The sequence below is a fragment of the Argentina anserina genome, chromosome 6 (assembly GCF_933775445.1).
Source record: "Argentina anserina chromosome 6, drPotAnse1.1, whole genome shotgun sequence".
NCBI lineage: Eukaryota > Viridiplantae > Streptophyta > Magnoliopsida > Rosales > Rosaceae > Argentina > Argentina anserina.
In genome coordinates, this window is record NC_065877.1 from 28,261,714 (window position 1) to 28,282,559 (window position 20,846).

General features: G+C 36.7%; 2 protein-coding genes across 2 annotated transcripts; both read left to right on the forward strand.

Moving 5' to 3' along the window:
• The first annotated feature begins 234 nt into the window (after positions 1–234).
• LOC126798296 (protein STRUBBELIG-RECEPTOR FAMILY 5) lies at positions 235–4,943 on the forward strand. The gene is made up of 16 exons (XM_050525219.1): positions 235–319; positions 756–888; positions 988–1,059; positions 1,158–1,223; positions 1,336–1,407; positions 1,495–1,566; positions 1,666–1,737; positions 1,818–1,883; positions 2,043–2,105; positions 2,189–2,496; positions 2,745–2,986; positions 3,558–3,829; positions 3,911–4,031; positions 4,116–4,252; positions 4,350–4,506; positions 4,785–4,943. The coding sequence occupies exons 1-16, from the start codon at positions 235–237 to the stop codon at positions 4,941–4,943; spliced, it is 2,097 nt and encodes a 698-aa protein (XP_050381176.1).
• An 8,324-nt stretch (positions 4,944–13,267) lies between these two features.
• On the forward strand, positions 13,268–17,869 carry LOC126799713 (beta-amyrin synthase-like). The gene is given in 16 exon segments (XM_050526964.1): positions 13,268–13,474; positions 13,690–13,875; positions 14,079–14,168; positions 14,290–14,490; positions 15,006–15,090; positions 15,252–15,418; positions 15,512–15,703; positions 15,804–15,917; positions 16,000–16,119; positions 16,205–16,327; positions 16,434–16,532; positions 16,682–16,738; positions 16,835–17,025; positions 17,148–17,325; positions 17,425–17,589; positions 17,750–17,869. Coding segments are annotated over 16 exon segments (2,295 nt in total).
• Positions 17,870–20,846: the final 2,977 nt, after the last annotated feature.

Below are 20,846 nucleotides of genomic sequence, written 5' to 3' on the forward strand. Positions count from 1 at the left end.
ATCTAATTTTGGCCAACTCAAAATTTTCTGTCACAAACCAACGCAAGACGCACACATTAATAAAAAACAACAACATTTCTCCAAAACAGAAATCAATGAAACAAAATATAAAGTGTCCGATTCTTCTTCTGTTTCGTGGCTTGATAACAGATTCTTCAATCAAAACCACATTGTTGTTATTCTTCTCAATTTCTGGGTCTTGCTGATCGATCTGTTTATTTTGAGCCGGAAAGGATGTTCCACAACCTTCTTGTGTTGTGGGGTGTTCTGTTTGGGTTCTTCACTGTCTGCGTTTATTCGAAGACCAATACTCAAGATGGTACGTTTGCATGTTCTAGTATTTCTGGTTTCTTACATTTTTAAATGCACGTTGCTTTTTCTCCTGTACAATCAGTTGATCTTCTCTTTTGAAGTATATGTTAATTTGTGTAATGAAATATATAAGATTACCAATATCCCACGCAATGAGAATTTCCGTTCTGAATTGAATCCATAAATTCTATTAAAGCCACATGGTAAATCCTGCCTTTGTAGTGGTCGATTTCAAACTGTAAACACAATGTCATCGGCAAAAGCAGGGTCAATTGAAATGGTTTGAACTTTGAAGCTTGTTATTTGTCTATATAAGTACTGTATCATCTATATTATTGAGGATTTGAATTTTTTTATTCTTCTCCTGCATGAAAAAATTTAGGTAGCTAGATATGTATTCTCCACATCGATATGCTAATGTGTTTTTTTTTTCTATCTTGCAGTTACTGCCCTTAATGTGATGTATAACAGCTTAACCTCTAAGTCGAAGCTAAGTGATTGGAAATCAAGTGGAGGTGACCCTTGTGGTGATTCTTGGAAAGGGATCACATGCAAAGGTTCAGCTGTAACTGAAATGTAATTTTCCAATCCTGCATTATTCTAGTTAATACCACAACTATTCAAATCTCTGATGAAATCTACATATATGTTTAACTTTGCTTTAAGCTATTGCAGAAACTTGTCTGGCCTAGATCTCAGTGGAACAATGGGGTACCAGCTTGCAAGCTTATCATCTGTCACCTCCTTGTAAGGCCCAGTTCATTGGAGTAGGCACATATTGTTCATTTTGTTTACTTCTCAAATTACACAACCTGAATGATGTGCATTTGTTCGTCATAGTACAGTGACTTAAGCAAAAACAAATTCAGCGGTGATATACCATATCAATTGCCTCCTAACGCAAAATATATGTAAGTTCTTGTGCAAGTCATTCTGTCAAATGCAACATATATGCTATATCACAAGAGTTTCATTTGATTCATGCCATTGTCAATACTAATATACCATGACCTGGATGTGCAGAGATCTTTCCAACAATGGCTTCACAAATACCGTACCATATTCAATATCTCAGATGTCTGATCTTGAATCTCTGTAAGTAGAACTTGATTCTGTGTTACCATAATCCTCTAAGAATTCACTCCAATGTCTAATATTGTATTTTTTTTTCTGGTAATGCAGAAATCTTGGTAATAACAAGCTCAATGGACAGTTGACAGATATGTTTAATAAACTTACTAAACTTAAAAAGCTGTAAGTTCTGCTGACTTAGTTTTGTGCTTATATAATACATTAAAAATGTACTAGCCTATGCCTATTGACTAACTCATCATATCATTGAATGATGTATAGGGATCTATCACACAATTCACTGACTGGCAACTTGCCTCAGAGTTTTGCAAAGCTCTCAAGCCTCAGGACATTGTAAGAAGACTGCAACTAGATATTTAAATGTAAATCTATATATTCAAGGTGCCCGTTGCTAAGTCTATGTTTCCATGCAGGTATCTGCAGAACAATCAATTTACTGGGACTATAAATGTCCTCCTGTACACTCCAGTTGATGATTTGTAAGTATATTTGGTGATAGGCCATTTGGCGATTTAACATTCCAATCTATGTTATCTTTTTTGTGAAACCATTTTTCATAAACTTAAATTTGTAAAGCTCTACAAGCTCTCTTCTCGTTAACATGTTATAACAATGTATACAATGCATTATGCTTGAAGGAATGTTGAAAACAACAAATTCACTGGCTGGGTTCCTAATGATTTGAAGAGCATAAAAATAAAGTGAGTATCCTTTTCATAACTCAATCTGAGCAAGGATGCGGTGGTTACAATTTTTTCCTAACTTTCTGGCCATGCATGTTAAGGTATGGAGGAAATAATTGGTCATCTGGGCCATCTCCACCTTCTCCTCCTGGTGTATACCATAATAGGGGAAAAGGCAGCAGCAGCAGTGATGAAGGTGGTGGGAAGTCTTCAGTAACCATGGGATTGACAATAGCTGGGATCGCTTTCGCTGTATTGTTTCTGCTCGGAATTATGATTTTCTTCTTTTCAAGAAAGAAGAGTTCTAATAATTCCCATCTCCTTGAGGATGAAATGCTTGACAAGCGCAAGTCTTTCTCTATGTTTTCATCTAGGGACTTGACCAAAGACATGCATTCTGACTATGACGGTAATTCAATTTCTTTAAGCTTACTTTTTATCAAAAAATATAGCAAACTTGATTTGGAATGTCTGTCTTTGACGTTGCTGAATTATTATTGTGGTTTTGTTTTATTGACCTACTTATATATATATATATATATATATATATATATATATATATATATATATATATATATATATATAAAAGTTCTAGTCGTCTAATTACAATTTGGGACTGCCCTGGTGTAACAAAGATAATATCCTTCCTTGTGACAGGCTTGAAGTCTGCGGATTCTACAGCCATTATTGACATAAATCCTGTTCAAAAATCTCCATCAAGTGGCTTCAAGTCCATTTCTGGCCGCTTGCAATCCTTTGCCAGAAGAAGCACCTCTGTGAAAGCTGTATCTTACGCTTTAGCAGACTTGCAGATTGCGACAGGTAATTTTGCACCATCTCGCCTTCTTGGGCAGGGCACACTTGGACGTGTTTACAGGGCTAAATTTGAGAGTGGGAAGGTATACATCTTTTTTTAACTACATGCCACGATAATTTCAACTTTCCTGAGACACTTAATCTTGTATATTGGTTAATGACTTCATGTATGTTAGCTTTACTACAGTAATTGCTGTTATTACTAATTAGGATCTGTGTGTACTTCATATTCAGAATTTTCTTAGGTATCTCGAGTTATGTGATATCCATTTATATCGATATTATAACACATTTATTGTCATTGTGGTAATCGGGTGATGTTTTGGATAAATATAGTTCTATTAGTTGTAATTACTTCACCAATAACATTTTACAAGATTATGAACAAATAGTTGTCAATGTGGTAATTTTATTTAATTATTTGTAAATATAAAAAATACATGTTGTAACTTTGTTCTCAATGTTATAAATTTAGTTCAATAAATTGTAATTTTAGTTAAAAAAGTTGTAATTAAGAATATGACATACCTCAAGTTATTATATACGACCCCTTCATATTTGATTATGGATAAGTACTAATGCTTATGACAGTACTATCTTGTTAAAGATGTATGGAGTTATACTGATAATTCAATGTCATATACATAATGTCAGATTTTGGCTGTTAAAAAGATTGACTCCTCACTATTCCAAGGCGCGCCACCACAAGAATTTTCCGATATCGTTGTCAGCATTTCTAAGATTCGCCATGCCAACATCGCCGAACTTGTTGGTTATTGTGCAGAACAAGGGCACAACATGTTGATTTATGAGTACTTCAGGAATGGCTCGCTTAATGAATTCTTACACATGTCAGATGACTATAGCAATCCCCTTACTTGGAACACAAGAGTAAAGATTGCTATGGGCACTGCGCGTGCTATTGAGTAAGTGAACTATATAGTGCTCTTGAAATTGCTAATACATTATTATTAGCCAATAACAATTTTTTCATTAACTGTTTTCAGGTACCTTCATGAAGTTTGCTCTCCACCTGTAATTCACAAGAACATCAAATCATCTAATATTTTTCTCGACCTTGAACTCAATCCTCGTCTCTCTGATTATGGCTTGGCAGCCTTTTATCAGGTATCGCTGCCGCTTTGCATCAATGTGCTTCAGGATTTCCTGTTTACTTTTGAAGATATTACAAGTTTTTGTTCTATTTTTCAGCGCACTAGCCAAAACCTAGGAATGGGATACAATGCACCAGAATGCACGAAGCCATCAGCTTATACAATGAAGAGCGATGTTTACTGCTTTGGGGTGGTGATGTTGGAATTATTGACAGGTTGTAAGCCAGTTGACAGGTGCGTTACGTTGGTATCTCACTCTTTGCTTTCTTCAAACATTTATTGGCAAGCTTGACTAGCAATTCTTATTGTTTTGTTACTTCATATTCTTTAGTTCAAAGCCACCTTCACAGCAGTCCCTTGTTCGATGGGCAACCCCACAGCTCCATGATCTCGACAAATTGTCACAAATGGTCGACCCTGGCCTGCGAGGACTCTACGATCCCAAGTCAGTCTCCCGGTTTGCTGATATCATTGCGCTATGCGTTCAGGTGAGTAACTTTCAATCTTAGCTAGACAACTATCAGATGATCAGATCGAACCAAAAGCTAAGGCAGTCAATATCACCGCAGTGCACCTCTTTTGCAAAAGAGGACACACACACAATGAACTAACATGCTCTAAGTCTCTAGACCGCTCTATAGCTTCAACATGAATTTTTATGTATTTGTCCCGTATTTATAGCATAAAATGTAGTCCCTGGTTTAGGCTTGACAATATTATCAGATTCTAATGTTACTAACCTAGCTATATCATTTGTATCTATTAGCGAGAGCCCGAGTTCCGGCCACCCATCTCAGAAGTTGTACAGCAATTGGTGCGGCTAGTTCAGCGCTCGACGATGGATCTTAGTCTTTCTCATCATTCTAGTAACATGAGCAGCTATAGAGAAGATCTCCAAACTTCTTGTCGGCTAACCGACTTTTGAAGATGCATGACTAGTATGCCTTTACGGTTTGATCATATGTAATGTAAATTAGCTTGAAGTTAATCATAACAGATTGACTAGTCATGTACTTTCCTTCCGATAATCATAACAGATTGACCAGTCATCTCCTAAAGCGGCGGTACGTACCCTTCCACCTCCTCCTCTGATTCTCCACAAAATCTCCAAATCTTCACAAATTTCATGCAATCACTCATATCTTTCGATTTAAAGCATTTCCGTACCTATGTGGAGCCTTAGAACTGCCGGAACGTCGCCGGAGGAGCTCAAGATGCCGACGGGGTTAATTTCATGAGGGGTGAGGCCGGTGGCGCTAATCGGCTCCAATTATCTTGCATATGGCTTCAGTGATGAGGATCGACGATGGTGAGCTAGTCCCCGTTCTCTGGTCTCGCCGGCGACGAAGCTTGGACAGCGATTGAATCGCAGGAACCTTGTGTCGTCGCGCGAACTTCACGGCGGTGAGGGGAGGCGTGTCGAGCTCAAGGGCTGCTGCTGAGGACCGTGCGGCGCTTTTGAGGCAGGCGGTGAGGGCCACGGAGGCCGGAATCGTGGAGATCGCCAGAGGCGATTGAGAGGGAGAAAGGGTCGGGGAGAGAGGGAGGGAGATGGCTGCGGGATGAGAGAGGGAGAGAGGGTTTCTAGTTTCCAAAAATTCCCTTTTATACTTTTTCCAAAATCAGAAACTAACTTCCGTCGTTAATAACTTTTACATACAACGTCCGATTAGAACGCTTGACATATCCACGAAATCATATCGACGAGCTCTACAACTTTCGTGAAAGAAGTTTTCAAAAACGAGCGACGGAGTAAAAGTCGACTCCCGCGTCGTGGAAACGTAACGTTTTTCCAGTTTAGATTTCCGAAGACGGTTCCGTTTTCGATTTGACATCGTCGTGAAGCGAAAGAAAATGCGATTTATTAAATTCTATAAGTTTATTAATTTCTAAGAATTCATCCAAATTGAACCCGAAAAATCGGGTTATTACACTAGGCCACGCAGATTTGAGAGAAAATGTTACTGAAGATTTCACAGTTTCAGGGAAATATTATCACGAGACTTTCGAGTAGCCAGTTTTATGTGTTCATGCTCTTGTTCACGACCCCAGAAGAACTAGCTATCACATGTGATGCATATCATATATGCAACTTCAAGGGCATTATTTGTCATTTAATTATAAATATGTAATATTTGATATTTCATTGTTAAGGTAATTTTAGTGTATCATTCTATAATTATTTAGGATATTAGTTTCCATTTAAGTTTAGGTCGACTTATTCTCGAAGTATTGTAAACCATATATAATAGGTATTGTAATCGTTGTTAGGTAGCTTATTATTTATGATATAAATTAGTTTATTTGTGGCATGAATTTATCTTGTTATGTGAGTTTGCTGCTCTTTATTTCTGGTGTATATTTGAGGCCCGTGTTCAATACCCTAATCTCATTAACATGCTTGCTTGATTCTTCTTTGATTCCAACGAACACAACAATCTATATGTATATCATCCGTAACCATAAGACAATTTTGTTTAGCCATTTGGTTAATTTCTGTCGTTTTTGTGAAGCCAACCAACTTTGCGTGAATTGCCTCTTGTGTTAACTTCAGGCAACGGACCTAATTAGTAGCTAGGCTTCGGTTTTCGTCTTGACTATCACCGATATTCACCATCGACGGAGGAATGAAGTATACGTAACTTCTCTACTTCAAACTCTTATTATTCTCATCACTATCATTGAGCATTTCTCTCGAAAGATCAACGAAATAAAAAATAAATAATCCATCACGGGTGTCATACAAGATCTTTAAACAGTAATTGTGAACAGTATTCATAAATAGTAACCGAGAACATTATTAGTGAACAGTGTTCTGTAAACATTAAAACACAAACAGTTTTTTATGAACAACATTTAGCTGTAATGAAAATCGTCACCTGATATTTTACGTATCGTTTTCTAAGAATTTTATCATGCTATTAGGTGACCGACGAAACGAGTGAGAGAATCGATTTCGGTGTCGTGGAAGTTGCACGCATGAAATAAGGTGAGTAAATATGTTTTGGTTTGAGTTATAATTATTGAATTTAGTTTGAGTTGTTACCATAGTCGTTGCATCACTAGTGTATAAAAATTATTTAAAAAAATATGTTTTGATTTAAATTCATTAACTTGATCGTCTACGGTTCATGGGTAAGTGAAACGTTATTTTAATAAATGATTTTGAAAAGATTTTAGTGATTATGGACTATGGTGAATGTGAGTAGATCCCACTATGACGAGTCTACCCTTGGCGGTAACTCATAGTTACGTTTTTTGTTTGTTAAAAGATCGAACTAGGACATGTATATGATATAGTGGATTGTGTATGTGTATAAAATGGTAAATACGATATATATATATGGGTTGCTATATTATATACTGTCACGTTCTTATTTCCAAATAAATTATACTGTGGCAACTATATTTATTTTATTTGAGCAAGAGTCGCTTTGTTGTAGTACAATAACATGGGTGGATTGTTATTGTACGTGGTTTTAACATTGAGTCTTATTAAAACGTTTTTTGTCTTCTGACATGTTTTTTTGTCTTTGGACGTGTTAGCAGTATCAAAATCAAGCCTTGGCCAGGTGATAGTTACGATTCAGTTAGATCTCTAGTCTGTCTGCCGGCGTACTGCATGAGGGGTAACAGATGGGTTGCATGGGTCTCATAAGTACCCATATTTTTTTGTGACATTGGGTACAGATGTGCTGCCCAATGTATGTCGATGTACTGCATGAGGGGTAACAGATGAGTACCTGAGTCTCATGAGTACCCATGTTATACATGATTTTAGGTAACCAGATGGGTTGCCCAGTGCCTGTCGGTGTACTACATGAGGAGTAACAGATGGGTTGCCTGAGTCTCATGAGTACCCATGTTTTTAAATGATTTTGGGTAACAGATGGGTTGCCCAGTGTCACATGAGTACGTTTGTCTTTAAATGTTATTTGACATATTTCTTTTGTATGCGATGTATGTTTACTGTTGGTTTACTCATACGGGCTGAAAAGCTTACCGGGTTTGTGTTTACAATCGCGGTGCACCAATTCAATGGTGTAGGGAATAGTTCTGCAGGTGGGGATTTGCAGATTTAGAGGGCTTACTCTGAAGATTTCTTTCTTCTGTTTGTGGTGAGGATTGAGTGAATTTTACATTTCCATTGGTTATAATACTGAAGTATAAACTTATTATGTATTATTCAAGTCGACTGAGTCATCCTGTGGACTCAGTTTCGATACACTGTGTAATAACCCGATTTTTCGGAGTGAATATTGGATTGTTTTAAGTTCATAAATTCGTGAAATTAATTCAAGACGACAATTGGTGGTTCGCGACATTTCGAAACGAAAACGGAAACATTCTCGGATCGTTTAATTAGAAAACGTAATGTTACCGCAACGTATAGATCGACTTTTATTTTGTCGCTTGGTTGCGAAAACTTTCTTCACGAAAGTTGTAGAGCTCGTCGATACGAATTCGTGAGTATGTGACGCGTTCTAATCGGACACCGGACGTGGAAGTTATTAATGTCGGAAGCTAGTTTCCGATTTTGGAAACGAGTATATAAAGAACTTTTTCTGTTTAGGGTTTCCATTTGTGGAAATCCCTCTCTCTCCTCTCTCTCCGCCTCCCTCTCCCTCTCACCCGAGCTCTCCTCTCTCTCTCGGATCTCACCTTCGATCTCCCTCCTCCGAGGGAGGTGTTCCTCACCCCCGGTTCCAAGGCGCTCAGCAGCTCGACGCAACGTCCCACCGAGCATGGCACGAGCTCCAGCGTCGCCGGGAAGTATCGTCGAAGCTCACCGAGCCCAGCAACGACGGGCTCCAGCCTCCACCATTCGAGCAGTCCTCCGCCGATGCGAGCACTCAATCCTCACCCCTCTCCTCCCTCCGACGCCGCAGGTGAGCGAACACGACGCAACTCGAGCCGAGGCAAGCCTCCTTGAAGGATCGAGCTCCACCGACGATCCATCCCTCACCGACGAGTTCCAACAGCTCCACCGTACGATCTAGGTAAGAATTGAAGTGATTGATGCTTGTGTGTGATTGTGGGATTGAAATTTGTTGGATTTGGGTTGATTTTGCGATATCAGAGGATTGATGAACACCGCCGCCTTAGGCGGCGTGTGTGGAGGCGTTGAGGTGGCTAGGCACGGTGTGATGCCGTGGAAAGGAAGAGGGGAGGAAGGAGAAGGGTTTTGGGGCGGCGGTGGCGTGTTACGCGCCGTGGTTAGTGTCGGCGCGTGTGCCCCACGCGCTGCCACAGTGAGTGGCGCGGCCGGCCGGAGGAGGCGCGTGTACCCCACGCGCCGCCACGTGCGGCGGCGCGTGAACAGTGTTTCCGAAGGGTAATTTTGTAATTTATTTTTACGTACGGTAAATGTAAATTTTATTTACGTACGGTAAATATAAATGTAAATTACTTTTAGTAATTGTAAAAATTAATTTTGGAAGGGTAATTCAGTAATTATTATTTACTGAGACAGTACGTACATTTGAATAGTATTTATACGTACAAAAATACGTAAACAGTATGTACTCGTACAGAAATACGTATTGGATGTGTATTTGTACAGTAATACGTGAATAGTAAATGCGTGAATAGTACTCAGTGAACAATAAATTCGTAAAACCGAAAATTGCTGAACAGTAACCGATTATTACTGTTTCGGCATTTAAAGGTTTACGAAACGTTTCTAAATTCTTTTCTTATCTTTTCAAGGTGATCAATAAATCAAGGAAATGAATTATCTTCGGAAATTGTGGAATTACGCTCGAGCCGATAAGGTGAGTAAAATCTCACATATTTACGAATCTACCCTTGCGGTGAATTCAAGATTTTTGCAAGAGTTTTAAATATTGAAATACGACATGTATATGATATAGTGGAATATATATATTTGTATAAATGGTAAATAAGTACTTATATATATAGTTTGCTATATTATATACTGTTATGAATTCATTGTGAATAGGTCATTTCAATGATTAGAATTATATTGAGCATGTGATTTAAATTGTACAATATGAGGTGTGATTATTGTATGTGGTTTTAACATATTGTTTGTTAAAAATGTTGATTTGTCTTCAGACTTGATTTTTGTACAATATGATGTGAGATTATTGTACGTGATTTTAACATGGAGTTTGTTAAAACGTTTTGTCTTCGGACGAGTTTTGTCTTCGAATGAGTTTTTGTCTTCGGACGTGTTTATGAAATAAGACATGCATATGATATAGTGGATTATATATATATATTGTATAAATGGTAAATAGGTACATATATATAGTTTGCTATATAATATACTGTTATGATTTTATCGTGATTATGTCATTTTAATGACGAGATTTATATATCAAACATGTGATTTTGATTTGTACAATATGAGGTGTGATTATTATACGTGATTTTGATTTGTACAATATGAGGTGTAATTATTGTACGTGATTTTGATTTGTACAATATGAGGTGTGATTATTGTACGTGAATTTAACATGGAGATTGTTAAAATGTTGATTGTCTTCGGACTTGATTTTTGGTACAATATGATGTGAGATTATTGTACGTGTTTGGCAAGTCGGAACCTAGCCTTTGGCCGGACGAAAGTTATGATACAGTTAGAGCTCTAGTCTGTCTGCCGGAATACTGCATGTGAGGTAACGGGTGGTTATCGGCTTATGAGTACTTATATTGTTTTGGTGGTTACCCAATATCGGCGGTGTACTACGTGAGGGGTAACGGATGTGTACCAGCATTCATTAGTACCCGTATTATAAATGTTTTTGGGTAACCAGAAGGGTTGCCCGATTTCTCATGAGCACTTTCATTTCATATATTTTTGGGACAACCAGATGGGCCGTCCATTGACTTATGAGTGCATTTATATTTGTTGATTTGTGATTTTTCGTATATATTGATATGCGAATTATATTTTCATTTTACTCATACGAGCTATAAACTTACCGGGTTTGTGTTTACAATCCCGGTGCACCAATTCGATGGTGTAGGGGATAATTCTGCAGGTGTTGACTAGTGGAGATTGAGAGACGACTCCGGAGTCTCGAAGTTATTCATTATCCTGCTTGTGGTGTGGTTTTCATTTCAGAATTGTGTGTGAGAATTTGTGAGGACTTATTGGTGAGATTTGTGAGAGATTGTGAGGATTATTACATTCTCACTTTATGTAATGCTGAATTATAAATTTGGTTTGTAATAATTGGTTTTTCTGAGTTGTATTGAGAACTCAGTGATGATCTGCTGTGCATTTAAAATAATTTCGATTCGTTGAGATTGTTTTGGTGTTTAACGACTTGAAATTTTGAGTTTTTATGCTCGAAATTTTAGGGTCGTTACACACTGTTATGATAAGATGATTTCAATATATTTGAGATTGTTTTAGAGTTTTCATGTATTCGAATTTAAATTTTTATCATTCGAATTTCGGGACTGTGACAGAACCATTGCGATTTTCTTTGCTCATTCTAATTTTTTTTTCTTTTTGAAAATTATTCTTTGCTCATTCAATAGAAAAGATGAGGTTTCATTATTGTTCAGCTGACTCCTTGATTTCCCATTTGAGTTGGTCCTATATGGCTCCATCGTTCCCATATGTAGTATTTCTTTCCATTAACTACCCTGGAACAAAGGCTAAGATCTTTTTAAAAGATTGTACGTAACAGAAAAAAAAAAGAGGTTTTTTAACCAACTTATTTGAAAAATACATTTAAATAACATGCATGTCAAATTTTCTGGACTAATCACAATAATACACTCCAACAAAGGTTATACTTATTGTACTCACAGAAAAAAAAAATCTTTCAACCAACTTATTTGAATAAGACATCTAAAGAACATCCATGTCAAATTTGATGGACGAATCACAATAATAGAGTTCGTCTACACTACAGCGCTACATACAATACAACGTCCACTATTCACTTATGCATTTTACTTTAGGTACTATTTAAGTTTAAAAAATTGACGGAGCATGATGAGCCTTGATCTCCAAGTTTGTTTATTTAAATACTACATATATATAAATTCATCATATACTCGAAGGTAAACAGTCATTTCTTTATTATTATTGCAAACTTAATAGCTTCTAGGCTTGAACTTTTAGCTTTTGCAAAAATTTCTTTGAAAGAACTCCAAGAAGAAAAAGAAAAATATAATGGCTAGGGCGCCCAGGTTGTAATGCTGGACTGGAACCATTTCACATGAGCCCCATCAGGGATTAGTCCCATGCCGGAGGAATTACCTTTGGTTGTGGGGATACCCTGATGTTCCGGATGTGGACTGCCTCTGCTCGCGCTCGTAAGAGCCACATGAGACTAAGGAGCCCCATGGGTTATTGGGGTATATGGTCCTCGTCGTGAAATAATAAAAATATAAAAAAATTAGTGAGATATAGAAATAAACTTCTTAGAAAAACCATAAATTACTGGGATATTATCTATAGAGTCAAACGTAAAATCTACGAAACTAGAGAAAATATCAAAATCCTCGAGGAAATTTTCGAAGAATATCAGAGACCCCTAAACATTTTGAGCATCGGTAGAGGAAGGCTCTGAGTTATGTATTTGTATTTATGTTGACTAAATAAAACTATATCTGGTGTCCTAAAAATCCATTGCAAAAATATTTAAATTTGATTGATTTTTTTTGCACGTTTAGTCAAATTTGCATGTTTCATCTGTGTTTATTCTATACTATTAGAACCCAGGTTTATTGCTTTCTAGGACAGTAGTGATTCCGCCAAAAGAAAAATAACCGTTTAGACAAAAAAGTCGTTAGGTGAAAATTATTGACATGTTAAATACTAGTTCCTAGAAAATTAAAGTTAGATTCATAATAGAGCAGTAATAAATTTTTACCATCTAGTTTTTACTTTTTTATCACGGTTTAATGTTCACTATTGTTCAACACTGTTAACAACTGTTCAACACTGCTCACTACTGTTTAAGACTGTTTATTACTGTTCATAGTCTTATTATTTCCACAATAATACACTCCAACGGCTTGGGAGTCGCACGTCTTGAGATATTTGCGCCTCGAATCAAGATAATCAATCATAGCTTGTTGGATTTATATTCGAGTCGATAACGAAATGGCATGGGTACAATTTATATCGTTCACACTCCAATGGCGTTTTGTCTACGATAGTACGTATCTTGCTAGCTATATAAAAAAAGTCATTAAGCTAGCCATACTTACTAATTAATATCTACAGAAGCTAGCTAGCAATAGTAGCAGCACCAGAAAATGTGGAAGCTTAAGGTTGCAGAAGGTGGGGAGAATTGCTCGCCTTTTCTTTACAGTACGAACAACTTCGTCGGAAGGCAGACCTGGGAGTTCGACCCCAATGCAGGGACCGATGAAGTACGAGCTGAGGTTGAAGCAGCTCGTCTTCATTTCTACAACAACCGCTATCGGGTTAAGCCAAGTGGTGACCTTCTTTGGCGGATGCAGGTACTTGATAGTTGATACAATGGGACGTTCACCTTTCTTACTTTCCTACAACTCAAGGAATGCTTCGTTGTTTGCTTCGAATTAGCTCTATCAAACAGTTGCTATCCTCATAAAGAGCTTAGGGACCAACCAGAAGAATGTTTCGTTTGGTCAATTGATCGAATTAAATTTCTTTTTCATATTCTGTAAATTCAACTATATATTGGTAACTGCAGTTTCTGAGAGAGAAGAAGTTCATACAGACAATTCCTCCGGTAAAAGTTGAAGATGGCGAGGTTATAACGCATGAAAAAGCTACTGATGCACTGAGAAGGTCTGTCCACTTCTTCTCAGCTTTGCAGGCAACCGATGGCCATTGGCCTGCGGAAAATGCCGGTCCATTGTTTTTCCTTCCTCCTCTGGTGAGTGATTCGCTTATCTACTATAAATTACAGTCTTCAAGAATACGTAGAGAGAAGCGTCTTATTACGTATACGTACGTGTTTACATGCATGCAAACCAAGATTTGAATGAAGAACGGTGGGAATGGTGATGCCAGAAATAAATTGATTATGGCTACCATTGAACAGAAATAATTTAGTTTTATTGAACCCTAAATTTTCAGGTCATGGCTATGTATATCACGGGGCATCTTAACAGTATTTTTCCCTAATGAGCATGTAAGGAAATTCTGCGTTATCTATATTATCATCAGGTACATACAAGTTTAAATTTACAGTTTCTAGCATATATAAAATGAAATCTTTTCCAATTCGAGCTGCTGCGTCATTAATTAAGAATCTAAGTTAATTATATTTGAATGATCGGCACTTCAGAATGAAGATGGTGGCTGGGGACTACACGTCGAAGGTCACAGCACCATGTTCAGCACAGCTCTCAGCTACATTTGTATGCGTATTCTCGGAGAAGGACCTGATGATGGTGGCCAAGACAATGCTTGTCCAAGAGCAAGAAAGTGGATTCTTGACCATGGTGGTGCCACACTCATGCCCTCTTGGGGAAAGACTTGGCTTTCGGTAATTATTACCAGTAATCCGGTGGCTTCCAAATCGTTTTGTTTAACAAATGATATATGTTGACTAATATGCTTTGTTCGGAACAAAATGATACTCTCTCCATTTTTTAATATAAGTCGTTTTAAGTTTTGATTTTTGTTTTAATATATAAGTCGTTTTAATTTTAACTTTATAGTATTTCTTAATTTATCTCTTAGTCACAATAATAATACGAATAAAATAAAAAAGTGATGAGTAGTAATTAAAAACAATGAAGCCTTAAATATGGGTTAAATTGTCATTAAAATTGTTTCTTAATATGTGTAAAATCTCTTAAAATGACTTATATTAAAAAATAGAGGAAGTACTAATTTAGACCAAATATTTATGATTGGTGACACCTAGCTATTATATTTAATGCTTACAAGTATACGTACTTTTATGTTGGAACTGAGTTGCAATAATTGGCTCGGAAAGCGTCAAATATTATTTTTTCTTGTAAGTTATAATAACTGTGTTGAAATAATTTCTTGTAGATACTTGGGTTGTTCAATTGGTCTGGAAGCAATCCTATGCCCCCAGAGTTTTGGATTCTTCCTTCATTTCTTCCTATGCATCCATGTAATGATCGACGGGAGTTGCCTGCTCTCCTTTGAGACAATTTTCTTTTCCATTTTCATCTTGCAATAATGCCTTAAGTATCAATTTGTGTGTATTGAAACTTTTAATATGAAATTTAATTAATTTTAATTAATCACTTTAATTATCATACAAACATGCAGCAAAAATGTGGTGCTACTGTAGGATGGTTTACATGCCAATGTCATACCTATATGGAAAAAGGTTTGTTGGCCCAATCACACCTCTCATTCTTCAACTGAGAGAAGAACTATTTGTTCAATCTTACAATGAAATCAGCTGGAAGAAAGTACGCCATCTCTGTGCCAAAGTGAGCCCTACAAAATGATTTACTTCAAATTTTAATCCAATTAAAAATTAATTTATTTATTTGCAGGACCTGATTACACTAATATGATTGCAGGAGGATATCTACTACCCTCACCCTTGGATACAAGATCTCCTATGGGATAGCCTCTACATTTCCACAGAGCCTCTTCTTACTCGTTGGCCCTTCAACAAGTTGATCAGAGAAAAGGCTCTTCAAGTGACAATGAAGCATATTCATTACGAAGATGAGAACAGTCGATACATTACCATTGGATGTGTGGAAAAGGTAATGTGCGTGAAAAACAATTGTTATGTTGGATATTATGATTTATCCTAAACCTAACACATGTCCTATTCTTCTGGCATTTAAACAACTTTAAAAATAGGTCTTGTGTATGCTTGCTTGTTGGGCTGAAGATCCAAATGGAGACTATTTCAAGAAGCATCTCGCAAGGATCCCGGATTATTTGTGGGTTGCTGAAGATGGGATGAAGATGCAAGTTAGTGCACAACGAGATACAATATATGGTTTGACTTAACTATATAGGCAACTTATATATACTATATTATGTTGTGGTGCAGAGTTTTGGCAGTCAGCAGTGGGATACTGGCTTTGCAATTCAAGCTTTGCTTGCAACTAATCTAACAGACGAAATTGGACCAACGCTCGCTAAAGGACATGACTTTATAAAAAAATCTCAGGTTCAATTCTTGTTCTAATGAACTCACTTGTCACGTAGTATAAATGTTAATTACTTTAGATAATGACTATTATACTATTTTAAAGGTCAAGGACAACCCATCTGGTGACTTCAAGAGAATGCACCGCCACATTTCTAAAGGTTCGTGGACTTTCTCCGATCAAGATCATGGATGGCAAGTTTCTGATTGCACTGCAGAAGGTTTAAAGGTAACAATATTTTCGTTCATAAAGAGTTTTTCGTGTCAGTTTTTCTCATCCAACATAGGTTGGTCCATGCATACTTCTCACCATAATTAATCACCTCCATATGCAGTGTTGCCTTTTGTTTTCGATGATGCCATCTGAGATTGTTGGTGTAACAATGGAACCTGAGCGCTTGTACGATTCCGTTACCGTTCTACTTTCCCTACAGGTGAGAAAGTTACTAATGATTCTTTCAACCTACAAGATCGAGCTACTTTACTTTTAATTTTCACCTATTTTGACTACACCATTCTAGCTCATCCGTTTTTTATGTCTCTGCACTGATTAACAAATTGTCAACTTTACGTGTCATTGTAGAGCAAGAATGGTGGTTTGGCAGCTTGGGAACCAGCAGGCGCAGCAGAGTGGTTAGAAGTAAGAATACCAATTGATATCATGTGTACGTACTTATTGATCATGCTTGTAGAAATCAATTCAATTAGCAGATTCTTACTCGTTATATGTTCTCAGCTGTTAAATCCGACGGAGTTCTTCGCGGACATTGTGATTGAGCATGAATATGTCGAGTGCACTTCATCTGCAATCCAAGCTTTCGTGTTGTTCAAGAAGCTACACCCTGGACACAGGAAGAAAGAGATCGAGCAATTCATCACCAATGCTATACGCTACCTTGAAAATATACAAATGCCGGATGGTTCATGGTATGCTTCTATTATAGGCAACCGATTAATCTACGATTATGCATGGAAAAAGAAATATTGAAAGAAAGTAAAAAGATTTTGACTAATTAGTGCACTGTTGTACTTCAACAATATTTGAACAGGTATGGAAATTGGGGAGTTTGCTTCACATATGGTACCTGGTTTGCGCTAGGAGGATTGGCAGCTGCTGGCAAAACTTACCAAACTAATGCAGCCATGCGCAATGGGGTCAATTTTCTACTCAAGTCGCAGAGAGATAACGGTGGTTGGGGAGAGAGCTATCTTTCGTGTCCCCAAAAGGTAATTAAACAATTAACCGCGTACTTCAAACTTCGAGTTTCTTGATCCATCTAAAATTATAGATTAATACTGAATTTATCTCTCACTTGTTTGATACAGACGTACATTCCTCTAGAGGATAACCGATCCAATTTAGTACATACTGCTTGGGCTATGATGGGTCTGATTCATGCAGGACAGGCAGAAAGAGATCTGACACCTCTTCATCGAGCAGCAAAGTATATAATCAATTCTCAACTGGAAAATGGTGATTTTCCTCAACAGGTATCTATCTTTGTACAACTAAATAAACCTGCATCATATGTGTAGTGAAGAAGATATGTACAAATAAGAAGATATGTGCATCATATCACGTTTTATAGTACTTAATTACTTGCAGTTTTTTGTAACTAATCATTAAGTGAACACCAAATTTATATGACAGGAAATCACTGGAGTCTTCATGAAGAACTGCATGCTACATTATGCAGCTTACAGAAATATTTACCCACTCTGGGCTCTTGCAGAATACCGCAAGCAGATTTCATTGCCTTTCAAGGCCTGATTGCTCATCCTATTAATTACATATAGAACGCATCCTAATTGTAGGATTTATTAAGGGAATATGTCCCAGTAATTATGCTAAATGAGCAAAATATGATAAGCCTATAGTTCAGGAATTCAACTTTGAGTTCGTAAGTACGTGACCAAGTGTAACGTGCATTATGAGCATAATGTGACTTACGCTAAACTGGCAAAAGAACAATCTGGACCTTACAAAAAATAAAAACTGCAACTATTATGATTACCAGAATTCTAATACCAATTGTCACTTTCTCACTGTTATTACCAGAATTGTAATACCAATTGTCACTTTTCTCACTGTGATTACCAGAATTCATTCATATAGTCGCTTCAAAATGCGATAGTTTTATTATAAACCTAATATAAAGGTTATGATATATTAGTGGACACTTCGGCGATCGACAACTCCAGTTCGAAATATGGTCGATCGACACAGTAAATTAGGTGATTTCAGATATGCAAACGGCTTTCGGCGTTCGCATATTTGTAATGGGTCCTCCCTTAGGACATATTAGTGGTGTTTTTGGTTTACAGAAACTCCAACGGTTAAACGAGGTCCGAATTGGATGAAATTTTTACAGGGTCACTAAATATATATACCGATCACATCGGCTAGTGTCGATTGATCCCGAGAAGTTTCCTTCATATAGTCACTTCATAATGCGATAGTTTTATTATAAACCTAATGTAAAATGTTATGATACATTAGTGGACTCTTCGGCGATTGATAACGTTACTTCGAAATATGGTCGATCGACACCAGTAGATGTGATCAGTATATATATTTAGGGAACCCGTAAAAATTTCATACGTTTTGGATATTATTTGACTATCCATACCTACGGTCAACAAAAAAAGAGGCGTTTTGACATATTAAAATCCTCATTGACCGAGGCTTTGCCAAATGAGTTTTCTTAGTGCGACCGCACACAATTTGTGACAAATATTAGGTGGTTTCAGATATGCAAACGGTTTTCGATGTTCGCATTTTGGTAATGGGTCTTCTTTTATGACATATTAGTGTTGTTTTCGGTTTACTGGAAATTCCAACGGTCAAATGAGTTCCGAATTGGATGAAATTTTTTCAGGGTCACTAAATATATATACCGATCATATCGACTAGTGTCGGTCGATCCCGAGAAGTTTCCTTCATATAGTTGCTTCATAATGCGATAGTTTTATTCTAAACCTAATAAAATATGTATGTATAATATTTTATTATTTGGCGGGCTTTTACGGGTCGGGCCTTGCGGGCTTTTGACGAGCCGGGTTTCACACCTCTAATTTAAGCCCGACCCTCTACCCACGCAAGCGAGCTTTCTCGCGGGCCGTGCCGGGTAAAAACCCGTCGGGTTTGTGGGCCTCCGCGGACTTTTCAGATCCACGGGCTAAATGATGAGGCCTACATGAAATAACTCAACTTTCTATCTATAGTTTATGCTCAGAAAAGCCCTAATAAAAGTCCAATTCGGCTGACACCTTCTTCCCTTTCCTTGACTAGGATTGCTTCATTTTTTCATTCTCAGACAGTTTGACCTCCGCTCCGTAAATCAAGCATAACTTCCTCCAAAAAACTGAGATTTCTGCGATTATAATGGCTATGAAAACTAGACTGATATGACTTTCTATCGATATATTATTCATAATTTTCCTCCAAGTAGATTGTTTGATATTATCCGTCGAAGTTGACTGTTCTACTGAGGCAGAATCTTAATTCCGGGTTTGATTGCTCCTTGTGGACTTTTCAACACATTTTTCTCTTGTTTTACTCCAATAAACCTAAAAATGTAAACTAAGTTAAAATGAACATTATTAAGTGAAGAGCTAAACTAAATGTGAGAGATAACATATTAAGAACGTCGCATTATATAATTTTATCAATGCCTTTGTTCGAATTTTGATTCATCTTTTCCATAATTCATGCTTCGCTTATTTCTGAGATATATGAAGATCTGAATATTCCGAAGTGTCGTACACGTACTTAAAATACCCAATTTCACAACTTCCTGGTGAGCTGCGAGTCCGCCATATCTCACTCTAGCTTATAACCACCCAACAATACTTCTTTCTTCTTCAAGTACGTAGAGTCCATAAAACGTTTTGGAATCATTCTGTTTGATCCTTCTTATCTCGACGACTCGACCCCCATTTGACTTCTATCAATATACTAATACCTACTCAAGTTTTTTTTTCCTTTGATATTGTACGCAATAACTTATAAGTATTCCAAAAAGAGGTATAATTATACTTTGCTAGGGCATTATAATATGTGCCATGTCACATCACATAACCACGTAAGTAATTAAAATAATCACAAAATTTTATTTTTAAATGAAAAAATCATCATATCCTTGTTAATTCAACGATTCTAAATTATTCTTAAAATGTATTTATCATAAATAGATTTTTTCTATGTATACTATAATCTTAATTAATACCGTATATATGTTACGATGGTAATAAAAGAAAGTTTCCATCTTTTTGGGGCCCTATATGTCAAGAACATTTTTTAATTTTATACATGATTTTTAAATATATTAATGGCTATCATTAATGACTACAATTACCATATATTCTCTATCGAATTATTAATTAAGTTACAAAAATCTGAAAAATCTCTAACAAAATTATTTAAGATGAAAAATATAGTTTTATTTTAAAATATTTTTCACGCGCACACATCTATATTTTCCTCGGAATACCATTTGGTCTAGCGGCAACAGCCTCCTTTATGTACATGAGAGGGACTTGTTGTAGTATGTAAGTTCTTTATTTGATCAAAAAATAAAAACACGAATTAACTAAAATGACATGTAATTCGTCTATTAAGTTCGTGTATAGTAATTTTCTTGAGAGACTAACTTGCAATTCAATATTTTCTTTTTTAGATTAATTATATTTGAAGAGTTTGGTTTGCGCAATTGCACATATAATGATTCCTAGATATTTAAAAAAGA